Source organism: Varanus komodoensis, unplaced genomic scaffold (assembly GCF_004798865.1).
Source record: "Varanus komodoensis strain SLA01 unplaced genomic scaffold, ASM479886v1 scaffold1, whole genome shotgun sequence".
Taxonomy (NCBI): Eukaryota; Metazoa; Chordata; class Lepidosauria; order Squamata; family Varanidae; genus Varanus; species Varanus komodoensis.
Window position 1 is genome coordinate 116644217 of NW_025335268.1, and position 13641 is coordinate 116657857.

General features: G+C 40.7%; 1 protein-coding gene across 14 annotated transcripts in view; it reads right to left on the reverse strand.

The window, feature by feature from the left end:
• MAST2 (microtubule associated serine/threonine kinase 2) overlaps nt 1-13641 on the reverse strand; it is a 202114-nt gene that overhangs the window by 47518 nt on the left and 140955 nt on the right. For all 14 annotated transcript variants that reach the window (XM_044441608.1, XM_044441574.1, XM_044441584.1 and 11 more), the window contains 3 exons: nt 10673-10805; nt 7574-7641; nt 6179-6264 (listed from right to left, as the gene is read on the reverse strand). In XM_044441608.1, the coding sequence (XP_044297543.1) occupies nt 6179-6264; nt 7574-7641; nt 10673-10805 (287 nt within the window). The remainder of the gene's footprint in view (nt 1-6178; nt 6265-7573; nt 7642-10672; nt 10806-13641) is intronic.

A 13641-nucleotide genomic window follows, 5' to 3' on the forward strand; every position in this document is an offset into this window, starting at 1 on the left:
CATTATTTTAAATGTTAGCAGTGTTTTAGGATTGATTTTATATATTATTATCTGGATGCTGTATCTTATGTATTTATTTTATTGTATTACCACCCTGAGACACTGTGAAGGGTGGGATATTAAAGCTTTAATTAAATAAATAAGAATAAAACAATAGTCCACAGACTGGAAATATTCAATATATATTCCAATCCCCAAGAAAGGAGATGCAAAAGAGTGCAACAAACATAAGACCACTACATTAATCTCTCACACCAGCAAAGTGATACCTAAAGTATTTCAACAAAGAATAGTACCTTATAAGAAGCAAGGAATGCCTGAATTCTGAAAAGATCATCTTGCATATATATGCTGGCCATTGAAGGACACCAAATAACTTCAGGAAACAATCAGTCTATGCTCTATAGACCTCAGCACAGCCTTTGACTGTGTAGCTCAGGAGAAACTGCGTATGACCCTGAAAGAAATGGGTGTGATTCAGCACTTTTTTGTCCTGATGTCCTGACCTGTACCATGGACAAGAAGCTACTGTTAGGGCAGAATAGAAAAAGAGTTGTTCCCTATAGGCAAAAGTGTCAGACAAGGATCTATTTTATCTCTGTACACAAAACATATTATAGGGAAAGGTGGATTAGGATGGAAGGAAGTAATTAAAAAGATGAAGATGATGCCAATACTACTGGCAGAAAGCAGCAATGACTTGAAAGAACCCCTGATAAAATTTATTTATTTCTTTAAAATATTTATATGCCGTCCTGTCGCGAAAAGCCTCAGGATGGCTTACAACATAAAATATAACATAAATAAATTCCTGACCCACACTGGCTGCAGTTAAAAACATAGAAAAGACAATATTAAACCTTATTAAAATATTGCTGGAATAAAAAGGTCTTAACCTGGCGCCGAAAAACAAATAACAACGGCACCAGGCGGACCTCTCTGGGGAGTGCATTCCATAGATGGGGCGCTACCACAGAGAAAGCCCTCCTCCGGGTACTCACCCTCCTAATATCTTTCACGGAAGGTTCCCAGAGGAGAGCCTCTGCTGCTGATCTCAAGGGGTGGGAGGGCAAATATGGAAGAAGGCGTTCCTTCAGGTATCCAGGTCCCAAGCCATTAAGGGCTTTATAGGTAATAACCAGCACCTTGAATTGGGCCCGGACTTCAATGGGAAGCCAGTGAAGCTGACAGAGGACTGGGGTTATATGAGAATAACGCCCAGTCCCCGTCAGCAACCTGGCTGCTCTATTTTGCACCATCTGAAGTATCTGGACTGTCTTCAGGGGCAGCCCCACGTAGAGTGCATTACAGAAATCCAACTAGGAAGTAACCAATGCATGTGTCACTGTCGCTAGGCAGTCTTCCTCCAGGTAGGAACGCAGCTGATAGATTAGCTGAAGGAACGTGCTCCTCACCACCGCAGTCACTTGAGCTTCCAAGGACAGCTCCGGGTCAAGGAGCACTCCCAAGCTGCGGACCCTGTCCTTTAGAGGGAGTACAACCCCATCCAGGGCAAGGTCCAAGTCACCTACCCAGGAGCTCAATCCACCCACCAACAGGACTTCCGTCTTGTCTGGATTAAGTTTCAGTTTATTAAAAGTGAAAGAAGGAAGTGAAAAAGCAAAGACTGTGGCTAAATATTAGGAAACCAAAATCATGTCCACAGAAAACTTACTGAACTTAACTGAACTTCACAAGTTTTCACATGGCTTGGCTCAGTCATCAATTCAAGCAGCCAAGAAATACGAAGAAGACTAAGACTTGGAAAGGCAGCAATGAAGGAACTAGAAAAGATAATCAAGTGTTAAGGACATTTTACTAGAGACCAAAGTGAAGATTATTCACACCTTTGTGTTCCTGATCACAGTGTGTGGGCATCAAAGACAGACAGTGAAGAAAGCTGTCAGGAAGAAAGTTGATGAGTTTAAAACTTGATGCTTGAGAGAGCTTTGCAAATACCCTGGACCAACAAAAAGACAAACAAATGGGTCCTAGACCAGGTTGAGCCAGAGCTTTCCCTACAAGCACAGATGCAAAAACTGAAGTGATCATACTTTGGACACATCATGAGAAAGTTAGACTCATTGGATAAGACAATTGTGTAAGGGAAAGTTAAAGGCAGAAGATAGAAAGAAAGAAAGATCAAATATGAGATGAACTGAATCCATAAATAGGAACACACAGCCTTGAACTTAGAACTGCTGAACAGATCTGTCATGGACAGGACATTTTGGAGGACTTTCATTCATAGGATCACCATAAGTTGAAGACAGCTTGATAGTACATAGCAGTAACAATATGTTGGTTTGAAAATGGAATTATTTCTATAGCTTATTATTCTTTTCACTGTTGCATTTTTCCCATGCCATTTGTTGCCTCTACACTAATTTTCCATATACCTTTCTTTGAATAATCTGGTCAACTTTCTTTTCTTTGAAAGGGACTGAGGTGAAATATTTTGTACAGCCTGCAATACAAGCAATTGCAAAATATACACCCATACAGCATTAACAAGAATCTACAGCCAACTCTCCTAAAATGTAAATATGCATTAAATATATTCATAATAAAAGGTAAAGGTTTCCCCTCGACGTTAAGCTCAGTCATGCCTGACTCTAGGAGGCGGTGCTCATCTCCATTTCCTAGCCAAGGGAGCCAGCGTTTGTCCGCAGACAGTCTCTGTGGTCATGTAGCTAGCATGACTAAACACTGAAGTGCACGGAACACTGTTACCTGCCCGCCGAAGTGGTACTTTTTTATCTATTGGATTTGCATGCTTTCGAATTGCAAGGTTGGCAGGAGCTGAGACAGAGCAACTGGAACTCGTTCCGTTGTGCAGATTTGAACTGGCAACCTTTTGATCAACCAGCACAGCAGCACTGCGGTTTACACCACTGCAGTCCCATAATTTATATTTATATTATATTAATTATGAATATATTAATTATATTGTATTAAATTATAATCCCATAATTTATAATTTATATATTTATAATATAAAATAATATAAATATGCATTAAATCTTTTAAAATCATATCTAACAGAACTGTTGCAGATTTTTTTTTAAATCATGAAATTCTTTCCATGCTTTTTGCTTGTATTTTATTCAGGACAACACAGAATATACAGTATATCACAGAAGTGAGTACACCCCTCACATTTTGTAACTATTATATTATATCTTTTCATGTGACAACCCTGAAGAAATGACACTTTGCTACAATGTAAAGTAGTGAGTATACAGCTTGTATAACAGTGTAAATTTGCTGTCCCTTCAAAATAACACACAGCCATTAATGTCTAAACCGCTGGCAGCAAAAGTGAGTATACCCCTAAGTGAAACTGTCCAAATTGGGCCCAAAGTGTCAATATTTTGTGTGGCCACCATTATTTTCCAGCACTGCCTTAACCCTCTTGGGCATGGAGTTCACCAGCTTCACAGGTTGCCACTGGAGTCCTCTTCCACTCCTCCATGACGACATCATGGAGCTGGTGGATGTTAGAGACCTTGTGCTCCTCCACCCTCCGTTTCAGGATGCCCCACAGATGCTCGATAGGGTTTAGGTCTGGAGACATGCTTGGCCAGTCCATCACCTTTACCCTCAGCTTCTTTAGCAAGGCAGTAGTCATCTTGGAGGTGTGTTTGGGGTCATTATCATGTTGGAATACTGCCCTGTGGCCCAGTCTCCAAAGGGAGGGCATCATGCTCTGCTTCAGTATGCCACAGTACATGTTGGCATTCATGGTTCCCTCAATGAACTGTAGCTCCCCAGTGCCGGCAGCACTCATGCAGCCCCAGACCATGACACTCCCACCACCATGCTTGACTGTAGGCAAGACACACTTGACTTTGTACTCCTCACCTGGTTGTCGCCACACACACTTGACATCATCTGAACCAAATAAGTTTATCTTGGTCTCATCAGACCACAGGACATGGTTCCAATAATCCATGTCCTTAGTCTGCTTGTCTTCAGCAAACTGTTTGCGGGCTTTCTTGTGCATCATCTTTAGAAGAGGCTTCCTTTTGGGACGACAGCCCTGCAGACCAATTTGATGCAGTGTGTGGCATATGGTCTGAGCACTGACAGGCTGACCCACCACCCCTTCAACCTCTGCAGCAATGCTGGCAGCACTCATACGTCTATTTCCCAAAGCCAACCTCTGAATATGACGCTGAGCACGTGCACTCAACTTCTTTGGTCGACCATGGCGAGGCCTGTTCTGAGTGGAACCTGTCCTGTTAAACTGCTGTATGGTCTTGGCCACTGTGCTGCAGCTCAGTGTCAGGGTCTTGGCAATCTTCTTATAGCCTAGGCCATCTTTATGTAGAGCAACAATTCTTTTTTTCAGATCCTCAGAGAGTTCTTTGCCATGAGGTGCCATGTTGAACTTGCAGTGACCAGTATGAGAGAGTGAGAGCGATAACACCAAATTTAACACACCTGCTCCCCATTCACACCTGAGACCTTGTAACAATAACGAGTCACATGACATAGGGGAGGAAAAATGGCTAATAATGCCCAATTTGGACAGTTTCACTTAGGGGTGTACCACTTGTGTTGCCAGTGGTTTAGACATTAATGGCTGTGTGTTATTTTGAGGGGAGAGCAAATTTACACTGTTATACAAGCTGCTTACTCACTACTTTACATTGTAGCAAAGTGTCATTTCTTCAGGGTTGTCTCATGAAAAGATATAATAAAATATTTACAAAATGTGAGGGGTGTACTCACTTCTGTGATATACTGTAGGTAGCAGGATGGGTGAGTACATATGGCAACATTTCATGACATTCAGTGAAATGATGCCCGATGCATGGGGTCCAAAAATCAGGCATTTTTGATGTGGTAGCCACCTGAAAAATATGGCTACTACATGCATACATGTACTATTATTCATGCTTAATAAAGGATCTTAATGCAAATGTATAACAAGCATAACAGTTAAAATGTAACACTGATGATCAGGTGTCAAGGAACAGCTTGAGAGCTCTAAATTCGTTCAACTTTTGCCGAAACATATAATTGTAGAATCTATGTTAGGCCAAGTCAGATCACTGGTCATTCAGCCAAGTATTGTTACTCTGATTGGCAGCAGCTCTCCGGATTTCAGGCAAGATTCTTCCCTAGATTTACCCAGAGCTATTGGGTATTGAACCCAGGACTTTCTATATGCAAAGTTTATTAGACTTTCTGTGCTCTACCACAGAAGTATACCCCTCACAAGCATTAAGAATCTCCAATGTAGGCTTGATTGAATTTAACCATGCAAGGATGGGGGAAGCCTCTTATTGGACCAGGAGTTCAAATAAGAATTGTACTGCCCACTTAGGAACCTGCATTTTCCCCTACTGCAATGCTTCAGGCATAGGGTTAGGGAATGATTCAGAACAGGAAAACAGAACATACCTACAACTGCAATTTGACATACTAAATATGAGCCAACAATGTGATGCAGCTGCAAAAAGGGCAAATGCTGTTTTGGGATACATTAATAGAAGCAGTTCTTCCAAATCAGGAAAATAGTAGTTCCCCTATACTCCTCACTAGTCAGATATCATTTGGAATATTGTGTCTAGTTCTGGGCACCAAGATTTAAGAAAGATGCAGAAAAATTAGAAAGGGTCCAAACACTGCCCTATGAGGACAGACTGAGAGAACCGGGCATGTTCAGCCTTGTAAAGAGAAGACCAGGGGGTGGGGAGAGATGATATCCCTGTATAAGTACTTGAAAGGGTGTCACAAAGAAGAAGATAAGAATACCTTCTTGCTGAAACCAGAGTGCAGGATATGGAATAATCAACTCAAGCTGTGAAAACCCAAATTCAGGCTAGATATGAGGAAGTGTCCTCACTGTCAGAGCGATACGACAGTGGAACCAGTCGCCTAGAGAGGTCGTGGACTATCCCACAACAGAGACATTCAAAAAGAAACTGGGCAGTCATTTAAGTTGGATGGTGTAAATTGGTGACCTGCAAAAGCAGGGGGTTGGACCCTATGACCTTCGTAGACCCTTCCAATTCTACTGTTCTATGATATACTCCAGTAGCTGCTTTATCCAAACAATAATTGGGAGATTGAATCATAGATATGCCACCCATTGTCTTTATTTGGTTTTTTAGACTGCAAATAACTTCCTGCTGGAATTACTAAACACTGCTTAATGCATCCTTACCCATAGGCCCCATTGCTGATCAGCTTAATAGTCTCGAATTCCTCTTCAGATGGAGTTTTCTTGACTAGCGCAGAGGCTCCCCGGCTCTGAAAAACAACAGAAATACCTTTCAGTCTCCTTTTAATAGTAATCTAGCAACATCTATTTAAATCTGACATCCATCACCATAAACAATTCTGTTTCAGAAGTGTTTTGGTATTTCTATACATTTTTGTTCAACTATATTCTAACACTTTTACCTCAGAAAAAATATTTTTGCTACTCTTTCCTAATATTTCCCATAGAGAGAATTATCCCTGTTTCTGGTTGACATATTGCATATATGCACATGTACTCTGGGAGTAGAGAAAGAGTCACATTTCAAAATTTCAGGTTGCAGGCAGACTGTCAATGAACTGTTTAGATTGTTGCACTGGGGATTTGAGAAATCCTAGTTCTCTTTCCTATTCAGCCATGAAGCTCTCTTAGTGACTTTAATCTGTGGGCACAGATTAATTTGTTCTTTGCTTTTCACTTGACAGGCAGCAAACCATAAGCTGTAAAGAGAAAACAAAGCAATGAGGGGATATTAGCTCATGGAAGAGGAGAGTGACTAAATCTCCTTTTTTTTGAGTGTGTTCCTCTAGTTTTATAGGATTGTTCTGACTATTCTCAGTCCTCTTGACCCTTTTCACACTTTCCACAACCTCTAGGTACTTCAAAAGGTAAGATCTACAAACACCTCTCTCAGTGAGCACTTTACAGTTTGTTTTCTTTAAGTAGCATTGCTGGCACAGCTAAACAGATTTTATGGCTTCATTTCTAGCACCTAAAAATAATCTGACTGCATTTCTCGCATTTAAAAATAATTTGAAAAATGATGGCAAACCAGTGACAGTTACTCCAATATGCTGTGTGGGTACTTGGAAGGGGTTCTCCCTGGGAAACACTGTAAAAAAAAATGGGTGGGAAGAGTGACATTGGCAAGCAATTGGAGCAGGGAGAGTCAACAAGAATGGATCAGCCATAAAGTCCCCTGGAATACTGACAAGAGGATTAAGAAGTGGAGGGAACCCATAGGGAATTCACTCATCTGTTAGGCATGCTGTAGATTTCTCCATTAAGAACCTGCATTGAGTGGCTTATTTGCAGAATGAGTATTGTGTCATGCGAACTTTTTAGTAAAGCTCTAGTTGGCTGGTCAACCAAAACTTCTCTATTTTTAAAGACTTTCTAATAATACATTTGATTTAAGACTACTTATACAAGTTTAAAATATCATAGCTAGAATATTCAAGTAGTTTCATTAGAAAATGACTGAGTATGCATTTCTACTTTATTAACACCATGCTAATATGGAATTGTGTCATTATATTTTTGAAATGGATTATAAAACAAGACCCTTAAAATCAGTACCTTTCCCTCAGTGGAATCATCTGTCTCTGGAGTGTCAGGACTATCATAGCTATTCAAATGGGCCATTTCTGAAAAACACACAAAGAAAAATGAACAGTCTAAAGTAATAGCATGCAGCCCTTCGTTCTCACACAGTAATTTACCAATTTTTTAAACTGTTCTCCATACCTAAGGGGATGGAGAAATTTTTGTATGAGACCAATATAAGTCACTGAACTGAGGGAGAAATCTTGTGCTGCCACAACAAACCTACAAGTGAGAAAGACCTTGCAATTGTTGTAGATCACAAGCTGAATATGAAACAACAATCAGGTGCTGTTGCTTAATGCCAGGTCGACCCATAGTAAAACCTCACTGATCCATGATTCAATTGTGGATCAGGGGGCCGACCTACCATGCATTACCGAGATCTGGGCAGACGAGGCTGTGGGATTACCCTGTCCCAGCTTTGTCTGTCTGGATACTTGGTACAACACCAACATTGCCTTGAGACCCAGGGAGGTGGGGTGCCCATTGTTCATTGTGATTCCATCTCCCTCACAAGGCTTCTTGTTCACTCAAGAGCAGACCTGGAGTGTATTTACCTTGTGTTGGGCAATCAAGACAGATTCGGGATCCTGCTGGTCTACCATGCAGCCTGCTGCCCAGCAACCTCCCTGCCTGAGCTGGCAGAGGTAGTCTCCAGCCTGGTGTTGAGAACCCACAGGATGTTGCTCCTGGGGGACCTCAACTTCCATACAGAGGCTGCCTTATCTGGGGTGGCTCAGGGCTTCATGGCAGCCATGACAACCATGGGGCTGTCTCAACATGTTGTAAGTCCAACACATATAAGAGGTCACACTCTAGACCTGATTTTCTTGACTGGGCGGGAAGATGGTGACCCGGGAATTGGGGAGTTAACACTGACCGCTCTGTCATGGTCAGATCACTTCCTCCTGAGGTTTGAACTAATGGGCTCTTTCTCCCCTCTGTAGGGGTGCAGGATCCAGTAAGTTGGTTCGCCTGCAGAGGGTGATAGATCCAAGTAGTTCCAGGCAGCTCTAGGGAATTTGCCAACTGGCATGGTTGGCACTCCTGTTGTCACCCAGGTCACTCTGGAATACAGAGATGGCCCGGTGGTTGACATGATCACTCCCACAAGCCCTCTCCCCTCTCACAGAGCCTGGCGGGCTCCTTGGTGTACACCAGAGCTGAGGGCAAAGAAGCAAGAGGGGAGATAGAGCACAGTTGGAGGAGAACATGAAACGAGTCCAACTGAACAAGGCTTAGTGCTGATTATTAAGCATATTTCATAGTGATGAAGGCAGTGAGGGAGCACTTTATCGCTGCCAGCATCACATCCTCATTGTGTCATCCAGCAGAGTACTGCATCTGGTTCTGCGCACCAGAGTTTAAGAAAGATGCAGACAAGCCGGAAAGGTTTGAGAGGAAGGCAACAAGGATGATCAGGAGACTGGAAACAAGGACAGATAGAAATAACTGGGCATATTTAGCCATGAGAAGAGAATTCAAGATACAACTGCGAAGAACAGTTTAACTTGGAGTCCTGCACTAAGCAGGGTGTAGGAGCAGATGGCCCCCTGGCCCCTTCCAGCTCTACTATTCTATGATTCTGCCCTAATGGATTTGGTTTGGTTTATCTCTTGTATTGCACAATTAAAAAAATACAACCTCTCCCCTTTCAATACACAGCTGGTTACAAAAATGAAACATGCTTGTATGGTTAAAACACAAATTCTGTGTGCGTGTGTGTGTGTGTGTGTGTGTGTGTGCGCGTGTGTGTGCGCGCGAGAGAGAGAGAGAGAGAGAGAGAGAGAGAGAGAGAGAGAGAGAGAGAGAGAGAGGGGGGGGGGGGAAGAGTCCCTGAAATACTTGATGCAAAAAATTCATATATTTATAAATAAGAAGGTACACTGAATTGGTACTTCTCATCGGTGGTTTAATGCTTAACTACACAATATTTTTGCCCTTGTAACCTTTAGAAACTGACAGAACAGGGCTATTTCCTTCCCTACCTTTTAATGCAAATTTAGAAATATTACAACTAGGCAGTATTATAAAAATACAGTTGATCCTGAAAGTAATCCAGGAATGTGAAACACTTGTGAATAACTGTGTGTGGAAGGGAGGAGTTCAGGAAATGGCACACATGACATTTAAGCAAAATTCCATTGACAATAATGCAAATTCAAGTTATTTTGCAAGACTGGTCTGCATAATCTCCAATACAAATCCACTGAACCTTGCCTAGGTAAAAGCATGTCTGCTTATCTAAACCTGGTTTTTCCGCTCAGTTTTGAAACATTCAAAACAAGCTAAACATTCAGATAAGTTAAACTGCAGCATCTCTATTTTGTTTTCGTGTAGTGATTAAGTATACACATGGATACAAATCTATTTTACAGGTGTTAATAATGTCTTGGAGCAAATCATACACCAGAAAAGCCACTGTTTGACTGGATTTTTAGGATCAGTGAATGCTGTAGAATCTAAAGATGGAGATAAAAAATATTACAAAAAGACAATTACACCCACATAGTTAGTGGACTGGCTCTGGAATTGACTCTGCACAAATGGAAATTTCTGGAGGGAAGAATGGGGAAAGGTGGCGATTTTCACCTTTCTTTCCCCCTGCAGCCCCTAGGACCATCTTACACACTGTTCTAAAGGCATCCCTACCTTCCAGATTGTATTTTTAGGGACATCTGGGGAGGGTTGTTGCAGGAGAAGGAGCAATTGACAAAAATCACTTCCTCTCTTGCCTACAGGATCTTCCAATTTGTATAGTTCTTATATGCACAACTTTGGATCTATCCCAATGTGTATCCTTTAAAAACTGCAGTGGGATATGTACACTATATACACACATGCAAATACACACAATATGGCTTCCTTAACACTAGCTATTCTCACAGCATGAATTCAGTTTATACCTGCTTGTAAAAGAATTATTTCCCTCCCACATATTACCAGATACATCCATTAAATGTCATAATGTGGAAATTAGTCTACTCCATAATAACATAATAAAAAACAAGTATGAGTTGTATTACTTAACCTAATTGTGCTCCATTTGACCTATGAATATAAAATCCTCACCCTCAAGGGGATCCCTTGTAAGGCCCAGCTGGCAAATAATATAACGAGGAATGTCACATTTAATTCCTTCTCCTTCCTTGGCATGGCCTTCAGCAGCTTCTAGCAGATGGTAGAATTCTTCGGGATCAAATTCCTAAAGTACCAGCATACAAAAAAGTAGTATTTAATTTGATTTCCAAAACAAAAGCATGTAACTCTTGATGATGATTTAACAATGGTAAGAATAAGAAAATCAGGTGCACTGATTTTGTACTTATCTCTATAATAGGAAAATATAAAGCAAGCTATGTATTTTTGAGAATGACTATAGTTGTGCCATTTTAACTTATTAAAGCTAAGTAAGAGCAAGGGAAAAATGATTCTGCAGAAGAATTATGACAAGATCCAAAGAATTTCCTAGAATAAAAAACAAGGAAGGCAAACAACGAGAGATTTTAATTCTATCTATTCAGAACTATATTAATGATATTTGCTATACTACATTATTCCCAAGGCTCACAAAATATTATTTGTATCATTCAGCCTCACAGCTACCCTGAGACAGGCTCCTTTTATTCCCATTTTGCAAAAGCAGCTTGTTGAAGCCTATCTGTAAATGCACCCAACAGAGCCAGACTTTTAGTTCAGGGCCATATTTAACAGCCACAACTAATAGCAAACTTTTGTGCTTAATCCAAAGGCATGCTCAGCAAGACAGAAGGTGTTGGCAATTTCAGTACTGTAAAAGGGCCCAGCTGTGACACAATATGCAGTGCAATGTACAGGACAGTTACAAGCTGATTATTTTTTCTTCAAAGAATAGATTTTTTTAGAAAAATATTTTAAACCATACATAAATACTAAGTTTCTCTTCAAGAATTACACAGTTAATATTAAATTATGGGAATATAAGCATGCTTACGCTACAGTTAATTTCTTAACTATATTAATGGATTATTCCAGATAAACTGAGTTAATGAAGAGTTTCTTTGCTCATTTTTCAAATATGTATATTTACAGAGAAGGGCTGTATGTATGCTGCTTTGGAAATACTGTATTTTTCCGTGTATAAGATGATACTTTTTCTTAAAAATATTTACCTAAAATTGGAGGGGCATCTTATACATGGGGGCCCGAGAGGAGAACCGTGGGCATGCTGGGGGGGGGGGGGGGGGGGGGCGGGTGCGGGGCGGGGGGGGGGGGGGGGGACTGGCGCAGGCATGCTCAGGGGAGACTGGCACGGGGAGGCAGTGAAGTGGTGGGCACACGCGCACCAGCTTGCTCACTCAGAGATTGGTAAGAAAAGTGGTGGTGTCCTATACATGGGGGCATCCTATAGACAGAAAAATATGGTAGATGGAGTATAAATGCAATGCAATACCTATTAAAGGAATTTCATTTTCACCTCATGAAACAAAACTGCTCTAACTTTGCTCAGTAACTATCAGGTCTTGCTTTATTATATAAGAAATGGCCATTTCATTTTACTTTCCTGTTCTGTTTTTGAGGGTGGACCAAGGCCAAATGAATCAGAAAAGAAGAACTCTAAAAAGAAGCAAAGACAAAATTGTCTAACATGCAAGTTTCTATATTCCTATACTTAACTTCATGAAGCATTATGACTGCTGGTCATAAACCAATCCTATATGAGAATATTATAAAGACATTCCCTCTATAAGGAAGAAAGGAATATGTGCAAAACGTATACTGTGGGCAAACAGGTATATGACCTGGTTGTAAGAATAAAGCAACAAGATTAATAATAGTACTACTTTGCACATGCAGTGTGTGTTTGATAATAACAGATTCTCAACATTTTTCAATACTTGCTCAAACATCCTGCATCACAGTGTCAAATATTTTTAAAACTTTGGAAATTGTGCTGCATTGCCCAGGTCTCCTAATGCTATCTCAGCATTTTTACACAACTGCATTTCTCACTAGCATTTCTTGGATATGCTTCCATAATTTAATTATTTGAGGATCTCACACACATTTTAATGCCTGGCACACAACTTTGTAGTGAATGCAGCTACATTACTGAACAAAGCTGCTCTGTTTGGTTGTGTTCCATGTAATATTATGTTATTGTTTTAGCATTTGGTGTCTGGCACAGAAGGCATGAAGACCAAAGAAAATACTTTTTTTCCCTTAAAAGCACTTAAAAATTATTTCTACCCTTCATTGTTAAGCCTTCAAATTAACACAGTCAGTAGTGTCATCCCATAAATAATCCACATTGCTACATATATAACTTTTGCAGAAATCAATTCTGAACACTTAAGAGTTCATCTGTCTATCTATGGTATACAAAGAAATAAGATGAATGAAACCAAATGCTCTTGATTATTACTGGAAAGCAACAATACTAAGAGGAGGAGGCCAATTACTTGATTTATATTGTTAAGACATTAAGATGAAACTGCCACTAGGCTACATGGTAAAGTAAACTGAGCTGCAAGAAAGATGGATTGGTAAAAGGGATTGATCACTTTTAAAACAACTAAACTAGAACAGTACTATTTAGTCATATTTTTGGGATTACATTTTCAGAAATGTCACAAGCAGACAGAATCAGGGAAAAAATTTGAAGGTGTGCAATACATTTTAATCCTCCACTCCCACAACACTACCCTGAAAATGCAGTCTGGATATTAAAGATTTCATCTAGCTTCATTTTCTCTGAGTGTGATTTTTATCCAGCCAAAGGCACTGCGCAGGCGCAGAACCCATGTGTGTGATGCACAGAGGCCACGACGAAGAATACTTAGATATATTCCTATGCAAACTAGGGATGTGTAAGGAATCTGTTTGGTGGTGGGGTCCCACTGGATTCCCTGGGCTCGGCTCTCTAGACTGCTTTGCAGCAGCCCCAAGTCCAAGTTCTTGGCAAGCACACCCAGTGTTCGCAGAGCTCTTAACAAGGGAAGCAGGCCTGCACTACCACTATGCAAGCAGTAGCCCTCTTCCATGCCATGTGCAGCTGCTCT